General features: G+C 39.2%; 1 protein-coding gene across 1 annotated transcript in view; it reads left to right on the top strand.

The window, feature by feature from the left end:
- Positions 1 to 25,644, top strand: part of LOC128685938 (uncharacterized) — a gene marked incomplete at its 5' end in the record, with an annotated part of 637,739 nt that overhangs the window by 207,717 nt on the left and 404,378 nt on the right. The window contains 1 exon segment of the mRNA XM_070083119.1: positions 18,625 to 18,782. Within this exon segment, the coding sequence (XP_069939220.1) occupies positions 18,625 to 18,782 (158 nt within the window).

The following is a 25,644-nucleotide window of genomic DNA, read 5'->3' as shown; positions in this document are numbered from 1 at the left end:
CATGGTTTACGGAGGAAGAATTCTGTTCCACTTCCCCATGGAGTGTTGCTTACACTTCTTGATATAAATCCCAGTAATCTCTTTGCCTTATTACGTTCACTTAGGCACTGCTGTCTTGGTTTAAAGTTGCTGCTTACCATAACCCCCAAGTCCTTTTTGCAATCCATATGGCTAAGTTCTACGTTATTTAACTTACAAGTGCTAGGGTTATGGACACTCCCGAGCTTCACAACCTTGCATTTATCTACATTGAACTGCATCTACCACTTTTCTGACCATGAATTAAGTTTATCTAAATCCTTCTGAAGTTCAGTGACATCTACATTTGAATCAGTTATCCTACCTAACTTCATGTCATTGGCAAATTTGCTCATATCGCTAGTAATACCCTCATCAGGGTCATTGATATATATTATAAACAACAACAGGCCTAAGACTGATCCCTGTGGAATGCCACTTGTTACAGATCCCCACTCGAATTTAGTCCCATTTAAGTGCGCACACTGCTTCCTATTGGTGAGCCATGACTCAATCCTTGACAACACTTTTCCCCCAGTGCCATGAGCTTTCACTTTCTTTAGCAGTCTCTGGTGCGGTACTCAATCAAAAGCCTTAATAAAATCTAAATTCTTTATCATGATCAATGACCTCAAAAGCTTTACTGAAGAAGGTTAATAAATTAGTTAGGCAGGAACAGCCTCTCGTGAATCCATGCTTAGTATCATTAATTAAATTATGCTTATCCAAATGGCATCTTATAATATCAGCTATAATTTACTTTAGTAATTTGCCTACAATTGAGGTTAGGCTTATTGGGCGGTAATTTGAAGGTAACGACTTGTCCCCTGCTTTAAAAATAGGAGTAACATTGGCCATCTTCTACATATCAGACACTGCACCTGTTTGAAGAGATATATTAAAAATACAGTGGACCCTTGGTTATTGGCCGTAATCCGTTCCAGAAGGTCGGCCAATTACCGAAATGGCCGAAAACCAAATTAATATTTCCCATAACAATTAATTTAACCCTTTGACTGTCGCAGGCCCCTTTCTGAAAGTGCCATTCTATGTCGCAAAATATTCGAAAAAAAAAATAATTTTTTCTTATGAAAATGTTAGGATTATTTTACTGAGTGTTTTAAGCTTAAAAAAATTTTTTTGCCATCAGTACTTACCAAGATATAGAGCGGCAAAGTTGGCAGAAAGTGAGGTGCGTATGGCAACAGCGGCGACTGCCGCCCACCCGGTATTCTTTTATTTACTCTAATTCAAAAGTTTCATGTATTTTCCAATATTTTTCTTTTCCAAGTAACTTATGTGGCCTGTGAGACCAATGTAAGGTGCATTGTTCAAATATACACTCATTGTTTACAACACAATAACTGAACAAACTTTATCACTATTAGTTTGTGTATAAAATTTGTTTACACAAACAAACAATACAAAACAATGTTTATTACTATTGTTCCATAATATATATACATATGTACAGTCACTGAACACGTTCCTAGAACTGCTGCAGCTTGTGGAACTCTTTGAAACATGGGTATATGCACAGTGGCACTTGACACTCCTCACACATAAAACGAGTGTCTCTGCGTGTTTGTGGGCGTTTTGTGGTATGTGTACATACATAACACCTCTTCCGAGCATTTTTTCTTGGCAGTAGTATGAGGCAGTTGTATGGGGTAGTGATCACCAGGCCTGAAACAAGATGGCGTGTGTTGGTAATTTCGTGGGCGCTGGTCTATTGCAGGTGTTGCTCCTTGGTACTTTGCGATTATTTGTCTGATTACTGACAAACAAAAATCACCATATTTTGGCGTTTTGTTGGTCTTCAACTTGTATATGTTATAAGCATTTAGCATGGAGATATCAACAAGATGGAAAAAAAAGTTTTATATACCACTTATAACTCTTGCGTACACAATCAGCAAACCCAATCTGCATGTCACATTTGTCCACTAAGCGCATATTGAGGTTGTAGTCCATGACAGCTGCAGGCTTTAGAATGGGTTCATTGGTCTCTCTGTTGTGCCTGCCACTGTGTGCCATTTCGTTTCGGTGAACTGATGTCAACAATGTGACATCACGTTTGTCATGCCACTGAAATGCCATGATGTCATTGTCAGCAAAGGCTTGCACCTCACCTCTGTGAGTGCCAGCGTTGAACCTTGGCATATGTTTACGATTACCACGCACTGTGCCACACACATCTGTCAAGGTCACTCGCAAGAAATCACTGAGTAAGGGGCTTGTGTACCAGTTATCAGTAAATAACATATGCCCCTTACCAAGATATGGTTCCATCATTGTTCGAACCACATCACCAGAGATACCCAATAACTTCATGGTGTCTCTCAAAGTATTACTGCCAGTGTACACAATGATATCCAAAACTAGACCACTTCTGCAATCACACAGTACAAATAACTTTATACCAAAGCGTTTCCTCTTGCTTGGTATATATTGCTTGAATGAGAGTCTTCCTTTGAATAAAATCAAGGACTCGTCAATAACAAGCTTCCTGAAGGGATAAAAATACATGCAGCACTTTTGTTTCAGGTACATAAACACATTTCTTATCTTATATAACCTGTCGCTTCTGTCAGGCCTGGTTTTGTCTGAAAAGTGTAACATACGTAACAGTATCAAGAAACGATTGACAACTATAATGTCACTGAAACCTGGAGTTGAAATCAGCCGTTCTGTTGCCCAGTATGTGGTGACAGTGTGCTTATACACATAGGGCATAACCATTATTGTGGCAAAAAACAGGTTCATCTCTGCCACAGTTGTCTTCTTCCACTGGTGTAGCCGTGATCTTGTTGAGAGAATTGTATTTGCCATGGCGTATTCATAGTATGTGTTGGTTTCCCTGACAATGATGTCCATCAAGGGTTTATCGAAGAATAACTCAAAGCATTGCAGTTCACTAGCATTGTTCCAAAGTGGACATGATGGCTTTATTCCATTTGTGTTTCATCAAAGTCATGGGGACTGGGAACAAATTCATCACCTTCCTGCCAATCCCAGATGTGGTCTGCTGGTGGGTTCTGGATATTGTAACGTGGTTGTGGTTGTGTAGGTTGTGGGAGTGTGGGGTTGGGTGAGGCTGGTGGTTGTTGTGCATAGTCAGCAGCGTGGGTAGTAGCGTGGCTCGCTGCTGGTGCCACATGGGTCGTGCCACCATCACTATCACCACCACTGCCTGCTGCCTCACTCACATCATTCATACCCATCGTAACAATATCGTCATCTTCACTATCAGGTCGTGGTGTAAGGCCACGGGACGTGCTCCCAGAGTTTCTCCTTCCCCTTGGAACAGCATGTGAAACACTACCAGACCGCATGCTACGTCATACATACTGCCGCTTCACTGGGGAATATTCACCCTCACTGTCACAACTAGAACTGCTTTCAATAACCTTGAAATCACTATCACTATCACATTCACTGCTAACATCTGGGTCTTGTACACGACCAAATAGTTTCCTCTTTCGTCCTGGTACAGGTGAACCTGAACGTGAACAAGCCGGCCCAGCACCAGAGGTGGAAGGTTGTGGGTCATCTGGTTTTCATCACTAATTACGTCATCTTGGACACTTTTTTCGGTCACACTCACTTCAAAACCCTGGAATTCACTGTCACTGACATTTTCATCACTGTTAGAGCTATCACTTGGGAACAAAAGACCTCCAATCCGCTGAGGAGTGAGGTACTTCTTACCGCGAGGCATGGTGAAAATGGACTACCAAGATGGCGTTTCCACAATGCACCGCAGAGTCCCAGATTTTTTTCACAGGGTGCACACCCACCACAGAGACCCATTCTCTCTCATGTAGGCCTACCAGGCCTTTCCCGCTTGATTTGAAGCCGCTAGAATTTATGTGTATAAATACGTCAGAAACAGTGGCGCATAAGATGAATTTATACTGTGTAAACAGTCAAAGGGTTAAATACAATTAATCCGTTCCAGACAAAAATATTCACAAAAGAATAATTTTAACAATTATGTAAGTTTTACATACCTTTATTGAAGGCTAATGCTGGCTTCTGGAAGATAGGGAAGAGGAAAGAGGGAGGAGTTAGTGTTTGGAAGGGGATTCCCCTCCATAAAGACTTTAGGTAGCAAAGCCTTCTCTGGGGTTACTTCCCTTCTTTGTCTTTTAACCCTTTGGGGGTTTTGGACACACAGTGGACCCGCGACCAGCGATGGCATCGATTAACGATAAATCTGACTAGCGATACATTTTAACGCAAAAATTTTGCCTCAACTAGTGCTTAAAAACCCGACCAGCGCTAATCGTTCCGTACCATACGCGTCCACTTTGGCCTTAGCGCGCCTCACTTGTCCCTTGGGTGCCAGTGTTTACAAGCCAGCCAGCCACCACGGTCGCTTCCAAACATACAACAACTGGAACATTTCATATTATCACAGCCTTTGTAGTGATTGCACCTGCAAAATAAGTCACCATGGACCCCAAGAAAGCTTCTAGTGCCAACCCTACAGCAAAAAGGGTGAGAATTACTATGGAGATGAAGAAAGAGATCATTGCTAAGTATGAAAGTGGAGTGCGTGTCTCTGAGCTGATCAGGTTGTATAACAAACCCCAATCAACCATCGCTACTATTGTGGGCAAGAAAACGGCAATCAAGGAAGCTGTTCTTGCCAAACGTGCAACTATGTTTTCGAAACTGAGATCGCAAGTTATAGAAGATGTTGAGAGACTGTTATTGGTGTGGATAAACGAGAAACAGATAGCAGGAGACAGCATCTCTCAAGCAATCATATGTGAAAAGGCTAGGAAGTTGCATGACGATTTAATTAAAAAAATGCCAGCAACTAGTGATGTGAGTGAATTTAAGGCCAGCAAAGGTTGTTTTGAGAGATTTAAGAAGCGTAGTGGCATTCATTGTGTGATAAGGCATGGTGAGGCTGCCAGTTCGGACCACAAATCGGCTGAAAAATATGTGCAGGACTACAAGGAGTACATGGACAGTGAAGGACTGAAACCTGAACAAGTGTTTAATTGTGACGAAACAGGCCTGTTTTGGAAGAAAATGCCAAGCAGGACCTACATTACTCAGGAGGAAAAGGCACTCCCAGGACATAAGCCTATGAAAGACAGGCTTACTCTTCTCATGTGTGCCAATGCTAGTGGTGATTGCAAAGTGAAGCCTTTATTGGTGTATCACTCTGAAACTCCAAGAGTGTTCAGGAAAAACAATGTCCTCAAGGCTAATTTGTGTGTGCTGTGGAGGGCAAACAGTAAGGCATGGGTCACTAGGGACTTTTTCTATGACTGGTTACACCATGCATTTGCCCCCAATGTGAAAAATTACCTAATTGAAAAGAAATTAGACCTTAAGTGCCTCCTTGTATTAGACAATGCTCCTGGTCATCCTTCAGACTTGGCAGAGCGACTTTCTAGGGACATGAGATTCATTAAGGTGAAGTTTTTGCCTCCTAATACCACTCCTCTCCTGCAGCCCATGGACCAGCAGGTTATTTCCAACTTCAAGAAACTGTACACAAAAGCTATGTTTGAAAGGTGCTTTGTAGTGACCTCAGAAACTCAACTGACTCTAAGAGAGTTTTGGAAAGGTCATTTTACCATCCTCAATTATGTAAACATTATAGGTAAGGCTTGGGAGGAAGTGACTAAGAGGACATTGAACTCTGCTTGGAAAAAACTGTGGCCAGAATGTGTAGACAAAAGGAATTTTGAAGGGTTTGAGGCTAACCCTGAGAATCCTATGCCAGTTGAGGAATCCATTGTGGCACTGGGGAAGTCCTTGGGGTTGGAGGTTAGCAGGGAGGATGTGGAAGAGTTGGTGGTGGAGGACAGTGAAGAACTAACCACTGATGAGCTGCTAGATCATCTTGAACAGCAAGAGGGCAGACCTGAGGAAACTGCTTCGGAGGAGGGGAGAGAGAAATTGAAGAAGTTGCCTACTTCCTGGGGCTGGGATGGAAGATATTGTTAGCTGTCTGGATGACATCATGAGAGGTAATGGGAGCAATCCTATTATCTGTCTCAGTGCTGGAGGCAACGATGTTGGCAGACGTAGGAGTGAGGACCTGATTAACAGGTATAGGTCAGCAATAGAAATAATTAGAAGTAAGGGTGGGAACCCTCTCATATGTGGTATTTTGCCAAGGAGGGGAGTTGGAAATGAATGGTTGTCCAGGGCAATTGGTGTCAATTGCTGGCTGGACAAATACTGTAAGGAAAATGCGGTAATATTCATTGACAACTGGGACCTCTTCTCTGGCAGAAATGACATGTATGCTAGGGATGGGGTTCACTTATCTAGGTGTGGGGTGGGAGCACTGGCAACTGCAGTGGAGGGAGCAGTTAGGACTTTAAACTAGGAATAGTTAGTGGTATGGGTTTTGGCAGGAAAACAGTGAAGTCCCAGTGTAGTAATATTACGAGTTCTAGGGGAACTAGTAATAATAAGACCGAGATAGATATTGAAAAGCCAGGGACCTTGGGTGATAAGGACAGTAATAGGTTTAGTAGAAAAATAGAAATGAGCAGGAAGGGTAATGAGAAACGAGAGTCTTTCAATGTTTATTATGCTAATTGCCGTAGTGCTAGGAATAAGATGGACGAGTTGAGATTAGTTGCTAGTGTAGGTAACATTGATGTATTTGCCTTAACTGATACGTGGTTTAATTCAAAAAGTCGGGACATGCCTGCGGAATGTCATATTTAGGGTTTTAAATTGTTCCAAGAAGATAGAAGTATTGGGAGGGGGGGTGGGGTGGCATTGTATGTCCGAGATCGCTTGAACTGTTGCATAAAAACGGGTATTAAGTCTGAAGTAACACATACAGAGTCTGTTTGGATAGAATTTTCAGAGGGGCATGAAAAATTGATTTTAGTAGTGATATACCATCCCCCAAACTTAGATAGGGACCAAGGGAAACTACTATGGGAGGAAATTGTTAAGGCCACAAGGCACGATAATGTAGTAATTCTAGGAGACTTTAACTTTAATCATGTTGATTGGAATTTCTTGACTGGGAATTTAGAATCATACGACTTCTTAGAAGTATTTCAGGATTGTTTTTTGAAGCAGTTTGTGACAGAACCTACAAGGGGAAATAACCTGCTTGACTTAGTTATGGCAAACAATGAATCCCTTGTTAATAATTTAGAAATTTCAGAGGAACTGGGTGCTAGCAACCACAAATCAATTACATATAGCATTGAATGGAAGTACTAGAGTAGCGATAACTCAGTAACAGTCCCAGATTTTCGCTTAGCAGATTACGATGGGCTTAGAGAACACTTATCATCTGTTGACTGGGGTAACGAAGAGAGCTATCAATATGACAGTTTTCTGAACACAATACATGCTGCTCAAAGAGCGTTTATCCCATATAAAGAAATTAGATCAAATAGAAATGACCCAAAATGGATGAATAATAGGCTCAAATATCTACTAGGGCATAAGAAAGGAATTTATAGGCGTATCAAAAGAGGTGAGGGTCATCTTATGAATCAGTATATTGACATTAAGAGGGATATTAAAAAGGGGATAAGAAAAGCTAAAAGGGACTATGAAATTAAAGTTGCTAGGGATTCTAAAACTAACCCAAAAAGTTTTTTCCAGGTCTATAGAACAAAAGTTAGAGATAAGATAGGTCCCCTTAAAAATAACTATGGGCACCTTACTGACAAAGAGAATGAAATGTGCTTGATTTTAAATAATTATTTTCTCTCAGTTTTTACACAGGAAGACACTAACAATATTCCAGTAATTAATTTTTACAGTGGGCTAGAAGAAGATAAATTATGTAACATCAGTCACTAGTGAGATGGTTGTGAAGCAGATAGACAGACTGAAGCAAAATAAGTCGCCGGGTCCTGATGAGGTTTTTTCAAGGGTTCTTAAAGAATGCAAAATGGAACTCTGTGAACCATTAACTAATATTTTTAATTTATCTCTTCAAACAGGTGTAGTGTCTGATATGTGGAAGATGGCTAATGTAATTCCTATTTTTAAAACAGGGGACAAGTCGTTACCGTCAAATTACCGCCCAATAAGCCTGACCTCAATTGTAGGCAAATTACTAGTCAATTATAGTTGAGATTATAAGAAGCCATCTCGATAAGCATAGCTTGATTAATGATACTCAGCATGGATTCACAAGAGGCCGGTCTTGTCTAACTAATTTATTAACTTTCTTCAGTAAAGCTTTTGAGGCTGTTGACCACAATAAAGAATTTGATATTATTTACTTAGATTTTAGTAAGGCTTTTGATAGAGTTCCGCACCATAGACTGTTAAAGAAAGTGGCAGCACATGGCATTGGGGGAAAAGTGCTCTCGTGGATCGAGTCATGGCTCACTGACAGGAAGCAGAGAGTGTCCATAAATGGGGTTAAATCCGAGTGGGGATCTGTAACAAGTGGCGTTCCACAGGGATCAGTCTTGGGCCCGTTGTTGTTTATAATATATATCAATGATCTTGATGAGGGAATTACTAGTGATATGAGCAAATTCGCCGATGACACAAAGATAGGTAGGATAATTGATTCAAACGTAGATGTTATTGAACTTCAGGAGGATTTAAACAAACTCTATTCTTGGTCAGAAAAGTGGCAGATGCAGTTCAATGTAGATAAATGCAAGGTTCTGAAGCTTGGGAGTGCCCATAACCCTAGTACTTATAAGTTAAATGATGTAGAACTTAGCCATATAGATTGCGAAAAGGACTTGGGGGTTATGGTGAGCAGCAACCTTAAACCAAGACAGCAATGCCTAAGCGTATGTAATAAGGCAAATAGATTACTGGGATTTATATCAAGAAGTGTAAGCAACAGAAGTCCAGAGGTCATACTGCAGCTTTATACATCATTAGTAAGGCCTCACCTAGATTATACAGCTCAGTTCTGGTCTCCGTATTACAAAATGGACATAAATTCGTTAGAAAACATTCAGCGTAGGATGACTAAATTAATACATAGCATTAGAAATCTTCCTTATGAAGAAAGATTGAAGACTCTTAAGTTACATTCACTTGTTAGACGAAGAATGAGGGGAGACTTGATCGAAGTGTATAAGTGGAAGATAGGTATTAATAAAGGGGATATTAATAAGGTCTTGAGGATGTCTCTCCAAGAGAGAACCCGCAGTAATGGATTTAAATTAGATAAGTTTAGATTTCGAAAGGACATAGGAAAGTATTGGTTTGGAAATAGGGTAGTTGATGAGTGGAACAGTCTACCTAGTTGGGTTATTGAGGCTGGGACTTTGGGTAGTTTCAAATCTAGGTTGGATAAGTTCATGAGTGGGAGGGGTTGGATTTGAGTGGGACTTTCACATCAGAGCTTATTTCTTGGGTGGCATTGAAAATTGGGCAAATGTTTTGTTAGTGGGATGAATTGTAAAGGACCTGCCTAGTATGGGCCAGCAGGCCTCCTGCAGTGTTCCTCCTTTCTTATGTTCTTATGTTCTTCTAAGATAAAGGAAATGTGTGCAAAGTGGCTTGAAGTGCAAATCTTTTTTGATGAAAATCACCCTGACACAGCTACTGAAAGCCGTGTTGGCAACCTGTACACTGACAATGTTGTGAACCACTTTAGGAAAGTCATAAAGGAACGAGAGGTACAGGTATCTATGGACAGATATGTTGTGCGACAGAAGTCCAGTGACTCTGAAACTGGTCCTAGTGGCATTAAAAGAACAAGGGAAGTAACCCCAGAAAAAGACTTGATGCCTCAAGTGCTAATGGAAGGGGATTCCCCTTCTAAACACTAAGAAGATCAATGCTCTCCCCTCCTCCCATCCCATCAATCATCACCAGATCTTCAATAAAGGTAAGTGTCATGTAACTGTGCATGTAATCTTCAGTTTGTGTGTATTAAAATTAACATTTCATGTGGTAAAATTTTTTTTTTCAATACTTTTGGGTGTCTTGCATGGATTAATTTGATTTCCATTATTTCTTATGGGGAAAATTAACTTGACTAATGATAATTTTGACTAACGATGAGCTCTCAGGAACGGATTAATAGCGTTAGTCGAGGGTCCACTGTATTAGCGAAGCACTCTGAAGTGAGTGCTGTATTAGCGAGGTGTGCCTGTATATAAATCAGTTGCATTATTAGGGCTACTCAAGAAATATACAGCATTCAACTCCAAGGAAGGGTAAAATTAACAATGCAATGCTCTTAGCCATTGAATCATGTAGGCTACATTAAAATGCCTTAACCCTTTCAGGGTCGGCAGGCCCTCTCCTAAACTTGTTCTCAGGGTCGGAAATTTTTTGAAAAAAAAAAAAAAAATCTTATGAAATTATAGAGAATCTTTTCCTGATCATAATGACACCAAAAGTATGAAATTTGATGGAAAACTTATGGAATTATGCTCTTGTGAAGTTAGCGGTCTCGATGATGCTTATGCATCGGCGATTTCGCCAACTTTGAGCCCTATTTTCGGCCAATTCCAGTGTACTAGTCGACAAAAATCATAACAACTTCGCTAGAACTCCATTTTTTTATCGAATGAGTACAAGAAACTACCCATTTACCAATTTCAACTATCCAATAAAGTGGTCAGAAATTGGCAATTTTGCCAATTTTACACAAATTTCAAAAGATGCCAATTTCCAAATAGGGTCAAGAATAAACAAGACATACATTCCTGGCACTAAAATAAAATTTTTTAATAATAATAATAAGTTTATTTGTTCGTAAAGGTTACAACGTGTAATTACAATTTTGATTTGCTAAGTACAAAGATAGCCTCTATCATGCTGAGGCATTTCAGGCAAACTAATCCTCATATATAGTAACTAATTAAAACTAGATAAGATAATAGTACATAGTACTTATACTTAAAACTGAACATGGAATAGTGGTTAGCTGTTTATAATCTTATTTGGACTTAATAAATCATATATATACTTAGTACAAAATCTAATTTACAAGGAATGGTGCAGGTGGTAATATTTTATGGAATGGCAGAATTAAAAGCCAGGTGGTCACATGATAAAACTAGTCAGTAGATGTTTGGTTGATTTGGATAATATTTTGAGATAAGATGATTTTTTAGCAGAATCCTGAATTTATAAGCTGTCTGGGGATCCTTGACCTGTTGCAGTAGTGAGTTCCAGATCTTCGGGCCTTTTATGTGCATAGCGTTCTTGCATAGTGAGAGTCTTACTCGAGGGATGTTGAAAAGTGCCTTATGCCTTGTATTGTGACTGTACATTCTGTTGTAACTGTCAAGGAGTAGGTTTAGGGGAGGGTTTACAGTGGAGTTTAAAGTTCTGTATATGTAGTAGGCACAATAATAAGAGTGTATGTCTTGTATATTTAGCAAGTTGAGTCTTTTGAAAAGTGGTGGGGTGTGCTGTCTAGCACAGGATCTGGTTATCACCCGCACAGCAGCTTTTTGTTGGATTATTAAGGGTCTAAGGTAGTTGGCAGTGGTTGAGCCCCAGGCACAAATACCATAGGTGAGGTAAGGATATACAGTGGACCCTCGAGTTTTGGCAGCCTCAACTTTCGTGAAATTCGACCTTGGGCGAGTTTTTTTTTTTTTTTTTTGCAAAATTTTTCCTTGAGTTTCGTGATTAGACTCGTATTTCGGTGACCGTCTGGTACCCGTCCGCCAATCACTGCGCACACCAAGCCAGTCTCCCACGCCATTCATGCTCGGTGTGCCATTGTTTACCAACACGTGACCATCACCCCGCGGGTTCATACAATACATTTCATAATAATCCATTGCTTTTTGTGCTTGCAACTGCTAAATAAGTCATGGACCCAAGGAAAGCTAGTGCAAGCCCTTTGGTAAATAAAGTGAGGAACATGATCCAGAGGAATTTTGAAGGGTTTGAGGCAGACCCTGTCCCTGCTGACCCTCTGCCTGTTGTGGAAGGTGTTGTGGCATTGGGCAAGTCCATGTGGTTGGAAGTGAGTGATGGGGATGTGGAAGAGTTGGTGGAGGACCACAGGGAAGAGCTAACCACTGACGAACTGCAAGAACTTCAACTGGAACAGCATCAGACCACAGCCGAGGAACTTGCTGCAGAGGAGGAGGAAGAGGGAGTGGATGAGGTGCCTTCTTCAAAGATCAAGAAGATTTGTGCCAAGTGGAATGAGTTGCAAAGCTTTGTTGAAAAGTATCACCCTGACCAAGCTGAAACGAGCCATATCTGCAACATGTACAATGACAGTGTTGTGTCCCACTTCAGGAAAATCTTAAAGAAACACCAGAAAAAGACCTCTCTGGACAGATATTTTGTGCGACAGGGGTCCAGTGACTCAAGTTGTTCCCAGTGGCATTAAAAGAAGAAGGGAAGTAACCCCAGATAAGGACTTGCTACCTAAAGTCCTAATGGAAGGAGATTCTCCTTCCAAACAATAGTGTACACCTTCCTCCTATCCCCTCCTCCCGTCTTCCATCCACCCTGAAGTCTTCAGTAAAGGTAAGTGTAATGTTATTATTATTATTTATATGCATGTACTTGATTTCTCATTGATTTCAGTATATAAATCTTTATTTAATTTGAAAACAAATATTTTATTTTAATATTTTTGGGTGTCTGGAACAGATTAATTTTATTTCCATTATTTCTTATGGGGAAAATTGTTTCGAGTTTCTTGAATTTCGGCTTTCGGCAGGCTCTCTGGAACGGATTAATCACGAAACTCTGGGGTCCACTGTATTAGAGAGTGGTACAGGGTAAGGAGAATCATTTGTGGTACATAGTACCATATCTTGGAAAGGATTCCTACTGATTTGGAAATTTTCTTGGCTATGTGATGGGTATGGGACTGAAATTTAAGATTAGAGTCAAGGAGAAGACCTAGAAATTTGCCCTCCGTGTGTCTTGATATAGGAGAACCATTTAACAGTATGTTGAGTTGAATATTTGAGGCTCTGTTGCCAAACAGCATGGAGTATTTTTTGTCTATGTTGAGAGTGAGTTTGTTGGTCATCATCCAAGCATATATCTTTAGTAGTTCATTGTTTACAGTGTTTCCAAACACAGCTGGGTCTGAATGGGAGTAGACATATGTAGTGTCATCTGCAAATAGAACTGGTGTAAGGAGTTTGGATGCATTGGGGAGATCATTGATGTAGATGAGAAAGAGGAGTGGGCCTAGGACACTACTTTGGGGTACTCCTACAGCTACAGGTTGGATAGCGGAATTGACTCCATTTGCATGTACATACTGGTGTCTGTCGTTAAGATAGGATTTTAGGTAGTCAAGAGAATGTTCTCTTAATTCGTAATGATTCAGTTTGAGGTGCAAGAGATTGTGGTCAGCTGTGTCAAATGCTTTTCTTAGGTTGATAAAGAGCCCCAGGGGATATTCATTTTTATCAAGAGCTGTGTATATTAGGTCAAGCATTTGTATAATAGCATCATTCGTGCTTTTTTTGGTCTAAATCTAAACTAGCATGGGTTAAGTATGTTGTTGGATATAAGGTACAAGTAAAGTCGCTTGTGTATTATTTTTTCAAATATCTTGGAGAGTAAGGGCAAGTTTGATATGGATCTGTAATTGTTCAAATCAGTTGGATCTCCACCTTTGTGGATCTGGGTGACCCTTGCTGTCTTGAGCATGGATGTGAAGGTTGAAGATGCTATAGATTTGTTAAACATTGTTGCAATAATGGATGACAGTTCTGGTGCAGCTTTTTTATGTATGATTGGTGGCAAGTTATCAAGATCACCTGATTTGTTTTTTAAGGATTTAATGATGAGTGAGACTTCAGTGGGTTACTTGCTCTAATGGGTATTTGAGCTAGGAATTTGACTCGCTAGCTTTGATCCTACAGTAGAGAAAAAGACATTAAATTTGTTGGCCGTGTCTATAGGTTGCATGTGAGATTCATCTGGTTTAGTTAAGTCTATCTCTCTATTTCCAGTCGGTTTCCTTGAGCCCAAAATTTTGGAGAGGGCATGCCAGGTACTTTTCATGTCACCTTTCATTTCACTGGATCTACAGTGGACCCCTGACATTCGATGTTAATCCGTTCCTGAGAGCTCATCGAATGTCGAAAATATCGAAAGTTGAATTAATTTTCCCCATAAGAAATAATGGAAATCAAATTAATCTGTGCAAGACACCCAAAAGTAGGAAAAAAAAATATTTTACCATACGAAATATTAAGTTTTTTGCAATAGAATAATTACAATAACAACAATAATAATAGATTAATAACAATAGAATAATTGACACTTATCTTTAATGAAGATCTGGTGATGATTGATGGGATGGGAGGAGGGGAGAGTGTGGATGGTGTTAGTGTTTAGAAGGGGAATCCCCTTCCATTAGGACTTGAGGTATCGAGTCTTTTTCCGGGGTTACTTCCCCTCTTCTTTTAATGCCACTAGGACCAGCTTGAGAGTCACTGGACTTGTGTCGCACAACATATCTGTCAATAGAGGCCTGTACCTCTCGTTCGTTTATGACTTTCCTAAAGTGGTTCACAACAGTGTCATTGTACAGGTTGCCAACACGGCTTGCAGTAGCTGTCTCAGGGTGATTTTCATCAAAAAAGCTTTACACTTCAAGCCACTTTGCAACCATTTCCCTAATCTTTGAAGTAGGCAAATTCTTCACTTTCTCCATCCCCTCCTCTGAAGCAGTTTCCTCAGGTCTGGCCTCTTGCTGTTGAAGTTGATCTAGCAGCTCATCAGTGGTTAGCTCATCATTGTCCTCCTCCAACTCTTCCACATCCTCCCAACTAACCTTCAACCCCAAGGACTTCTCCAGTGCAACAGTGAATTCCTCAATTGGCATAGGATTCTCAGGGTTAGCCTCAAACCCTTCAAAATCCCTTTTGTCTACACATTCTGTCCACAGTTTTTTCCAAGCAGAGTTCAAGGTCCTCTTAGTCACTCCCTCCCAAGCCGTACCTATAAGGTTTATACAATTGAGGATATTAAAGTGATCCTTCCAAAACTCTTTTAGAGTCAGTTGAGTTTCTGTGGTCACTACAAAGCACTTTTGAAACATAGCTTTTGTGTACAGTTTCTTGAAGCTGCCAAGTCTGTAGGATGACCAGGGGCATTGTCTAATACCAGGAGGCACTTAAGGTCTAATTTCTTTTCAATTAGGTAATTTTTCACAGTGGGGGCAAATGCATGGTGTAACCAGTCATAGAAAAAGTCCCTAGCGACCCATGCCTTACTGTTTGCCCTCCACAGCACACACAAATTAGCCTTGAGGACATTGTTTTTCCTGAACACTCTGGGAGTTTCAGAGAGATACACCAATAAAGGCTTCACTTTGCAATTATCACTAGCATTGGCACACATGAGAAGAGTAAGCCTGTCTTTCATAGGCTTATGTCCTGGGAGTGCCTTTTCCTCCTGAGTAATGTAGGTCCTGCTTGGCAATTTCTTCCAAAACAGGCCTGTTTCGTCACAATTAAACACTTGTTCAGGTTTCAATCCTTCAGCCTCTATGTACTCATTGAATTCATGCACATATTTTTCTGCCGCTTTGTGGTCCAAACTGGCAGCCTCACCATGCCTTACCACACTGTGTATGCCACTACGATTCTTAAGTCTTTCAAACCAACCTTTGCTGGCCTTAAATTCACTCACATCACCACTAGTTGCAGGCAATTTCTTTACCAAATCATCATGCAACTGCCTAGCCTTTTCACAAATGATCGCTTGAGAGATGCTATCTCCTGCTATCTGTTTTTCATTTATCCCCACCAATAACAATTTCTTGACATCTTCTAGCACTAGCGATCTCTGTTTCGAAAACAAAGTTGCACCTTTTGCAACAACAGCTTCCTTGATTGCCGTTTTCCTGCTCACTATAGTAGAGATGGTTGATTGGGGTTTACTATACAACCTGACCAGCTCCGACACACGCACTCCACTTTCGTACTTTGCAGTGATCTCTTTCTTCATTTCAATAGTCATTAGCACCTTTTTTCTTGAAGGGTTGGCACTAGAAGCTTTCTTGGGGCCCATGGTGACTTATTTTGCAGAAACAAGCACTAAAAGCAATGATAATGTGGAATGTACTGAATGTATCCTTAGATGCGCGCACACTGGCTGGCTTGTAAACACTGGGACACACGGGGCAGCTCAGGCCACACGTGGACACGTCTCGTACGAATCATATCGAATATCGGGTTTTCGATCGAATGTCGAGGCGATATTTTTGCGTTAAAATGCATTGAATGTCGGATTTATCGAATGTCGATGCCATTGAATGTCGGGGGTCCACTGTATTTTCATAATACATTTGCTTTGATTTATGTATTAGTTTTGTGAGTATTGCTTTAGTAAATTCTTTAGTAATTAAGCCTAATCTGAACTGTTTTTTAATTTGGTGTTTTTTATTAATAGATTTGAGGATACTTCTATTTAGCCATGGGCTGTTTAGCCTCTTTTCTGTGATCTGTTTCATTTTGATTGGGCAATGTTTGTTGTAGATATTTAGGGTTTTGTGTAAAAAAAAATTTGATATCTTTATCGATATTATTACTGTCGTCTAGCTCTCTCTGCCAATCAATGGCACCTAGAGTTAGTTTTAGGTTGTTTTTCGATGTCTCATCATGCAGGTGAAATGAGATCTTTCTTGTTTCTTGAAGCACTTTAGATAAATTGGTTATGAGAAAGGTAGGGTAATGGTCTGTGGTGTTACCTGTGAATATACCTGCTTGTGCTGGGGATATTATGTTGGTTCAAATATGGTCGAGTAATGAGGCACTAGTGTCAGCAATTCTTGTTGGCTTTGTTATAGAGGGTAGCAATAAGCTGTTGTTCATAGCATATGTGAAATCAACTACTGGAGGATCGGTTGCCTGGATAAGTTTGATGTTGAAATCTCCTGCTAGTATCAGATAGTGTTTATTCAACTCTGACTTAATTATCATGTTTCTAAGGTTATTGCTGAAAGTGTAAGTGTTTGAGTGTGGTAGTCTGTAGACTGCACCAACTGCTATAGGTTTCTTAAGTGTTCTTGATGTGAATTTAGCTATTATGTATTCACCGTTTTCATCCCGTACATTAGTTGATTTCACGCATTCTAGTTCATCAGAGTAATAGATTGCAGTGCCTCCTCCTGATTGGTCGGGCCTACAGTTACGTATGGCTCTGTAGCTCTGTAACCAGGTATGGTAAATATGTCTGTCAGATCTTGTCTGAGCCAGGTTTCAGTAGGTATAATGAAAGTTATAGTAGCATTTAGAGACTTAAGTTGTGCAATGAGGTCATCATAGTGTTTACTCAATGATCTAACATTGTACTTGAAGACTGTAATGTTCTTTCTGACACTGAGAAGGGTATTAGCCTGACTAGCAGTGTAGTAATGGCAATTACTGTTAGGATTATGTGTGCTGTTCAATAAGAGGTTGATATCAGGATCGATAATTACATTCATAAGGGGTACATAGAGAAATAGCTGTTACAATTATTAAAGAATAAAAAGACAAAAGCAATGATGTTAAACCACTAACAATTATGAACTTATGAACTAAGATAGTTAAACCACTAACAATTATGAACTTATGAACTAAGTTATTTTAAATCTAAAAAATAATGGAGCTACCAAATATTAAAATAAAACACTTTAGCACCTTGATTATTTCAAAGTTCATTAGTCACGTCCCCAGGCCTCTCTTACATTTCGTTTGCTTTCCACTTTGAATTTTTACTCTCACAAAAAAATAGAAGATTTACTGTTATGCAGACTACTGCATTAGTGTAGAAATGGTATAAATAATATCAGCGCACTTGTGAAAGAATATTAGACTCACCAGTTGACGTGCATTGGACGCGTGGCATGATTTGTTTACTTTTGAACTTTGGCAAAAATCAAACATTTCTGTTACTTTGAGCTCAATTTCAAGGTACTTTTCATTGTGAAACCAATCAAAATCATCTCAATTTCTGTAATATGTCTTCCTTTCTATAAAATGAGACCAGGAAAACTAGAATACAACCATAAATAACATATGAAAATACACTGCAAAGTCGCTGTTTTAAAGCAAAAACACGGTCAAAGTTTTTTTTTTCTCGTTATGCATTGTGTGCTGCAGGATTTTTTTTATATTATGCACACTGACCACATAGACCCATTCTTTCATAAGTAGGCCTACCAGCTTTCTCTCGCTAGATTTGAAGGCACTAGAATTTATGCGTACTAGTACGGCACCAACCCTGGTGTGCAAGCTGTACTAGTACAGCACCAACCCTGAAAGGGTTAAACTATTTATACTTACATGCAAAATGTTACCATAACCCACCACTTCAACCATAGCTGTAAGTTTTGTGAGAAAGTCTCCCACCAACATGTCCAAGGACAAAATCTGCATTTTTTCAGTACCATTGTTAGTGATTAATGGAAACTTTATTAAACATTTGTAAGCAATTCATTAGAGTAAGTGCTGCTGTGTATGGACCCTGAGGAACTTCTGTTCTTTTAACTCTTTGCATTTTCTTTCAAATTAATATTTCATTCAATATAATAAATGGGTTTGGCTTTTCTTACATTTTCCAGGTTAATCTTTCTCCGAGATAGGTAGAAGATTTTGTTATGTGAAAGACGGCCAGAAATGTGTGCATACGTGCAGGAAAACAAAATATTGAGACAATTTTCTTCCCACATTTCAGATTTACTGGGGTAGAGTGTCGCAATTACCACTTGTTATTGAGACGGCTTTACAAGGAAAGGAAGAAGACCAGACGGAATGGAGAGCCTTACAAGACTTTCCCTTACACGGAAAAAATGGCTAAACTAATTTCTACTCGTTCACGGCCAAAAATTGCAGGTAAGTTTGTGGAAAATCAATAGAGAAACCTCCAGTAAAACACACTGCATTTTTTTACTATTTATCTAGAGTACACCCATATCTCCACTATTCACTAATTCTTTCTTTTCTGTGCTTCATGTCCTCCAGTATATTTATTCAGTAATATAAAGCTTAAACTTTACCTTAAGATCCTAGTAACAAATTGGTATTGTTTCTTTCCTGGTAAGGGACACTATTGTTGTACTTGCATACATTGTATGATACACTGAATTAGGTTTTTCCAACAGATTCTTCCATACCTGGTAATTTTTTGGTCCATAATGCTTTCTGAAAATTTTTAATTTTTTACTTTTTTGGGGAGATATCCCCGAGTCATGCCTAAACCTTTGTATTATTAATCTCTTTCACTGTCTAGACCCCTAAAATTAACATTGCTTTTTGTTTAAAAATGCAGAGAATTCGTAGTTTGGAAGTTAGGAGGAGGTGCTGGAGGGAGGGGGTAAAGGAGGTTTTGTGTGCGAGGGGCTTGGATTTCCAGCAAGCATGAGTGAGCATGTTTGATAGGAATGAATGGAGACAAATGGATTTTAATACTTGACGTGCTGTTGGAGTGTGAGCAAAGTAACATTTATGAAGGGATTCAGGGAAACCGGCAGGCCGGACTTGAGTCCTGGAGATGGGAAGTACAGTGCCTGCACTCTGAAGGAGGGGTGTTAATGTTGCAGTTTTATAAACTGTAGTGTAAAGCACCCCTCTGGCAAGACAATGATGGAGTGAATGATGGTGAAAGTTTTTCTTTTTCGGGCCACCCTGCCTTGGTGGAAGTCGGCCGGTGTGTTAATAAAAAAAATAATATAATTAAAAAAAGAATCTGAAATGGTACGTAAAAAATTTTCTGAAGGTAATGTAACCAAAAGTGTGAAATTTAACCCTTTCAGGACCCGTCCCGTAAGTCTACAGCTTTATGTTCAGGGTCCAAACCGTAGATCTACGCCATGAGCTCAGCTCTCACCGATAAGCTGTGAGTGGTAAATTTGGGCCTTGATATGAGAGAATACATCTGTGTGGTATGTGTGCACCACATAAAAGAAATCCTGCAGCACACAGTGTATGAGAGAAAAAAAACTGAGACCATGATTTTTTATTAAAACGGCGAATTGCAGTGTTTTTTCGTATGTTTGTTATGGTTGTATTTGCGATTTCTTGGTCTCATTTGATAGAATGGAAGACATATTACAGAAATAGAGATGATTTTGATTGGTTTTAGCACTGGAAATGGCTTGAAACTGAGTTCAAAGTAGCGGAACTGTTAAAGTTTTGCCGATGTTCAAGAGTAAACAAACGACCTCACACGTCTAATACACACCAGCTGGTGGGTCTAATATACATTCACAAATGTGTTGGTGATATTAATACAATTATTACAATATTGCATAACAGTAAATCTTCTATTTTTTGGTTTGAATAAAAATTCATTATGTGAATAAAAAATCAAAACCAAATTCATTTGTAAAGCCTCAGAATGTAACTAATGAACAGAGGAAATGTTGGAAATATAAACACAAATGCAGTATAATGTGATCCTTTATTGACTACGTTTCGCCCACACAGTGGGCTTTTTCAAGTCACAAACAGTTCTGTTTGTGACTTGAAAAAGCCCACTGTGTGGGCGAAACGTAGTCAATAAAGGATCACATTATACTGCATTTGTGTTTATATTTCCATTGTGTCGGTATTTTATACCATTTATTTCCAGAGGAAATGTTAGTTTAGTGCCAGGAATACCTACAATGTTTATTCTGAACCCTATTTTGAAATTGGAATATTTTGAACTTTGTGTTAAATTGGCCAAATTACCAATTTCCAATCATTTTATTTTGTAGTTGAAACAGTTGACTTGGCGATTTCTTGTACTCACTCGATAGAAGAAAAGTAATACTAGTGAAATAGCTAAGAATTTGGTCGACTGGAATAATGTAATTGGCATAAAATGGGAGTCAAAGTTGGCAAAATCGCCGATTCGTAAATATCGCTGACACATCAAAATTCGCGAGAGCATAATTTTGTCAATTTCCCATCAAACTTCGTACATTTTGTTTTATTACCTTCAGAAAAAGATTCTCTACCATTTCATAAGAAAAAATAACAAAATTTTTTTTGGAAAATTCTTGGACCCTGGTGCGCACTTTGAAATTTGACCTCTGGACCCTGAAAGGGTTAAAGGAAAGCTTACGGAATTATGCAGGTGCAGAGTTTGCAACTGGGCTCAATTTATTCATCTGCAGTTGTACCCATTTTGAGTCATATTTTAAGCCAAATTCAATGCTTCTTTTAAAAAAATTCTTAGCTATTTTCCCTAGTATATCTTCCTCTGAAGTTGGTAGTTTGACCAGTTTTACACAAAATTAAAAAAAAATCCAATTTAGATATACAGTGGAACCTCTACTTGCAAGTGCACCCATATGCAAGTTTTTCCAGATACGAAAGTACGACAGGAGGAACACTGCAGCAGGCCTGTTGGCCAATACTATGCAGGTCCTTTACAATCCATCCCACTAACAAAATATTTACCCAACCCAATTTTCAGTGGCACCCAAGAAATAAGTTCTGATAACTCTGTCCACTCATATGCAACTCCCACTCAAATCCAACCCCTCTCACTCATGTATTTCTTCAACCTAAATTTGAAACTACCCAAGGTTTTAACTTCAATAACCCTACAAGGCAGACTGTTCCACTCATCAACTACCCTATTTCCAAACCCATATTTTCCTGTATCCTTTCGAAATCTAAACTTATCTAAATTGAATCCATTATTGCGGGTTCTTTCTTGGAGAGATATCCTCAAGACCTTATTTATATCCCCTTTGTTAATACCCATCTTCCACTTGTACACTTCAATCATGTCTTCCCTCATTCTTCGTCCTATAAGTGAATGTAATTTAAGGGACTTACAATCTTTCTTCATATGGAAGATTTCTAATGCTATGAATTAATTTTGTCATTCTTAGCTGAATGTTTTCTAATGAATTTGTATCAATTCTGTAAAATGGAGAAGAGAACTTGAGCTGCGTAATCTAGGTGAGGCCTTACTAATGATGTATAAAGCTGTAGTATAACCTCTGGACTTCTGTTGCTTACACTTCTTGAAATAAATCCCGATAATCTCTCTGCCTTATTATGTACGCATAGGCATTGCTGTCTTGGTTTAAGGTTGCTGCTTACCATAACCCCCAAGTCTTTTTTGCAATCTGCATGGCTAAGTTCTGCGTTATTTAACTTATATTTATATATACTAGTGTTATGGACACTGCCAAGCTTCAGACCCTTGCATTTATCTACATTGAACTGCAACTACCTCTTTTCTGACCAGGAATTAAGTTTGTCTAAATCCTCCTGAAGTTCTGTGACATCTATGTTTGAACCAATTATCCTACCTATCTTTGTGTCATCGTCGAATTTGCTCATATCACTTGTAATTCCCTCACCAAGGTCATTGATATATACAAACAACAACGGGCCTAAGACTGATCCCTGTGGAACGCCACTTGCTACAGATCCCCACTCGGATTTAACCCCATTTAAGCACATACTCTGCTTCCTATTAGTGAGCCATGACTCGATCCCTGACAGCATGTTTCCCCAGTGCCCTAAGCTGCCACCTTCTTTAACAGTCTCTGGTGTGGAACTCTATCAAAAGCCATACTAAAATCTGAATAAACAATATCGAATTCTTTATCGTGATCAACAGCCTCAAAAGCTTTACTGAAGAAGGTTAATAAACGAGTTAGGCAGGAACGGCCCCTCGTGAATCCATGCTGAGTATCATTAATCAAATTATGCCTATCCACATAGCATCTTATAATACCAGCTATAATTGACTCTAGTAATTTGCCTACAATTAAGGTAAGGCTTATTGGGTGGTAATTTCACGGTAACAACTTGTCCCATGCTTTAAAAATAGGAGTAACATTATCCATCTTCCACATATCAGACACTGCACTTGTTTGAAGAGATAATTTAAAAATATTAGTTAATGGTTCACAGAGTTCCATTTTGCATTCCTTAGCCCTTTCAGGGTCCACAGGCCCTCTCAGAGACTTGTTTTCAGGGTCCCCCAAATTTAAAAAAAAAAAAAAAAAATTTTTCGTATGCAAAGATAGGGAATCTTTTCCCGATCATAATGACACCAAAAGTATGAAATTTGATGGAAAACTTACGGATTATGCTCTCGCGAAGTTAGCAGTCTCGACGATGTTTATGCATCAGCTATTTTGCCCACTTTGAGCCGTATTTTCAGCCAATTCCAATGTACTAGTCGACAAAAATCATACCTATTTCACTAGAACTCCATTTTTTCTATCAAATGAGTACAAGAAACCACCTGTTTACTGATTGCAACTATCCAATACTGTGGTCATAATTTAGCAATTTTGCAAATCTCACACAAATTTCAAAAGATGCCAATTTCCAAATAGAGTCCAGAATAATCAAGAAAGACATTCCTGGCACTAAAATAACATTTTCTCTGTTCATTAGTCACGTCCCCATGCCCCTCTTACATTCTTTTGCTTTCCATTTTGAATTTTTATTCTCACAAAAATAGAAGATTTACTGTTATGCAGACTACTGCATTAGGGTAGAAATGGTATAAATAATATCGGCGCACTTGTAAAAGAATATTAGACTCACCAGTTGATGTGTATTGGATGCTTGGCATGATTTGTTTACTTTTGAACTTTGGTAAAAATCAAACATTTCTGCTAATTTGAGCTCAATTTCAAGGTACTTTTCATTGTAAAACCAGTCAAAATCATCTCAATTTCTGTAATATGTCTTCCATTCTATCAAATGAGACCAGGAAAACTAGAATACAACAATAAATACCATACGAAAATGCACTGCAAAGTTGCTGTTTTAATCCAAAAACACGGTCAAAGTTTTTTTTTTCTCATTACGCACTGTGTGCTGCAGGATAGACCCACTCTTTCATATGTAGGCCTACCAGCTTTCTCTCACTAGATTTGAAGGCGCTAGAATTTATGAGTACTAGTACGTCAAGGACCGTGGCACGTAAGCCATACTAGTACGGCCGAAACCCTGAAAGGGTTAAGAACCCTTGAAAAAGGCTCATCAGGGCCTGGTGATTTATTTTGTTTCAGTCGGTCTAATTGTTTCATAATCATTTTGCTTTTGACTGTGATATTACATAATTTATCTTCTTCATGCCCACTATGAAAATTAATTACTGGGATATTGTTAGTGTCTTCCTGTGTGAAGACCATGAGAAAAATAATTAATAAAAATTGAGCACATTTCATTCTCCTTGTCAGTAAAATGCCCAAAGATTTTTTTAAGAGTTTGTTGGATTATGTATTGGTAGATAAAAAACTGTTGAGCAGACTTCAGGATGTACATGTTTATAGAGGGGCCACAGATATATCAGATCACTTTTTAGTTGTAGCTACACTGAGAGTAAAAGGTAGATGGGATACAAGGAGAATAGAAGCATCAGGGAAGAGAGAGGTGAAGGTTTATAAACTAAAAGAGGAGGCAGTTAGGGTAAGATATAAACAGCTATTGGAGGATAGATGGGCTAATGAGAGCATAGGCAATGGGGTCGACAAGGTATGGGGTAGGTTTAAAAATGTAGTGTTAGAGTGTTCAGTAGAAGTTTGTGGTTACAGGAAAGTGGGTGCGGGAGGGAAGAGGAGCGATTGGTGGAATGATGATGTAAAGAGAGTAGTAAGGGAGAAAAAGTTAGCATATGAGAAGTTTTTGCAAAGTAGAAGTGATGCAAGGAGGGAAGAGTATATGGAGAAAGAGAGAGAGGTTAAGTAAAAAGAGAGCAAATGAGAGAGTGGGTGAGATGTTATCAACAAATTTTGTTGAAAATAAGAAAAAGTTTTGGAGTGAGATTAACAAGTTAAGGAAGCCTAGAGAAAAAATGGATTTGTCAGTTAAAAATAGGGGAGGAGAGTTATTAAATGGAGAGTTAGAGGTATTGGGAAGATGGAGGAAATATTTTGAGGAATTGTTAAATGTTGATGAAGATAGGGAAGCTGTGATTTTGTGTATAGGGCAAGGAGGAATAACATCTTGTAGGAGTGAGGAAGAGCCAGTTGTGAGTGTGGGGGAAGTTCGTTAGGCAGTAGGTAAAATGAAAGGGGGTAAGGCAGCTGGGATTGATGGGATAAAGATAGAAATGTTAAAAGCAGGTGGGGATATAGTTTTGGAGTGGTTGGTGAAATTATTTAATAAATGTATGGAAGAGGGTAAGGTACCTAGGGATTGGCAGAGAGCATGCATAGTTCCTTTGTATAAAGGCAAAGGGGACAAAAGAGAGTGCAAAAATTATAGGGGGATAACTCTGTTGAGTATTCCTGGTAAAGTGTATGGTAGAGTTATTATTGAAAGAATTAAGAGTAAGACGGAGAATAGGATAGCAGATGAACAAGGAGGCTTTAGGAAAGGTAGGGGGTGTGTGGACCAGGTGTTTACAGTGAAACATATAAGTGAACAGTATTTAGATAAGGCTAAAGAGGTCTTTGTGGCATTTATGGATTTGGAAAAGGCGTATGACAGGGTGGATAGGGGGCAATGTGGCAGATGTTGCAGGTGTATGGTGTAGGAGGTAGGTTACTGAAAGCAGTGAAGAGTTTTTACGAGGATAGTGAGGCTCCAGTTAGAGTATGTAGGAAAGAGGGAAATTATTTCCCAGTAAAAGTAGGCCTTAAACAAGGATGTGTGATGTCACCGTGGTTGTTTAATATATTTATAGATGGGGTTGTAAGAGAAGTAAATGCGAGGGTCTTGGCAAGAGGCGTGGAGTTAAAAGATAAAGAATCACACATAAAGTGGGAGTTGTCACAGTTGCTCT

The sequence above is a fragment of the Cherax quadricarinatus genome, chromosome 9, assembly GCF_038502225.1.
Source record: "Cherax quadricarinatus isolate ZL_2023a chromosome 9, ASM3850222v1, whole genome shotgun sequence".
NCBI classification, from domain to species: domain Eukaryota; kingdom Metazoa; phylum Arthropoda; class Malacostraca; order Decapoda; family Parastacidae; genus Cherax; species Cherax quadricarinatus.
This window is presented reverse-complemented; position numbering and strand designations above follow the sequence as displayed.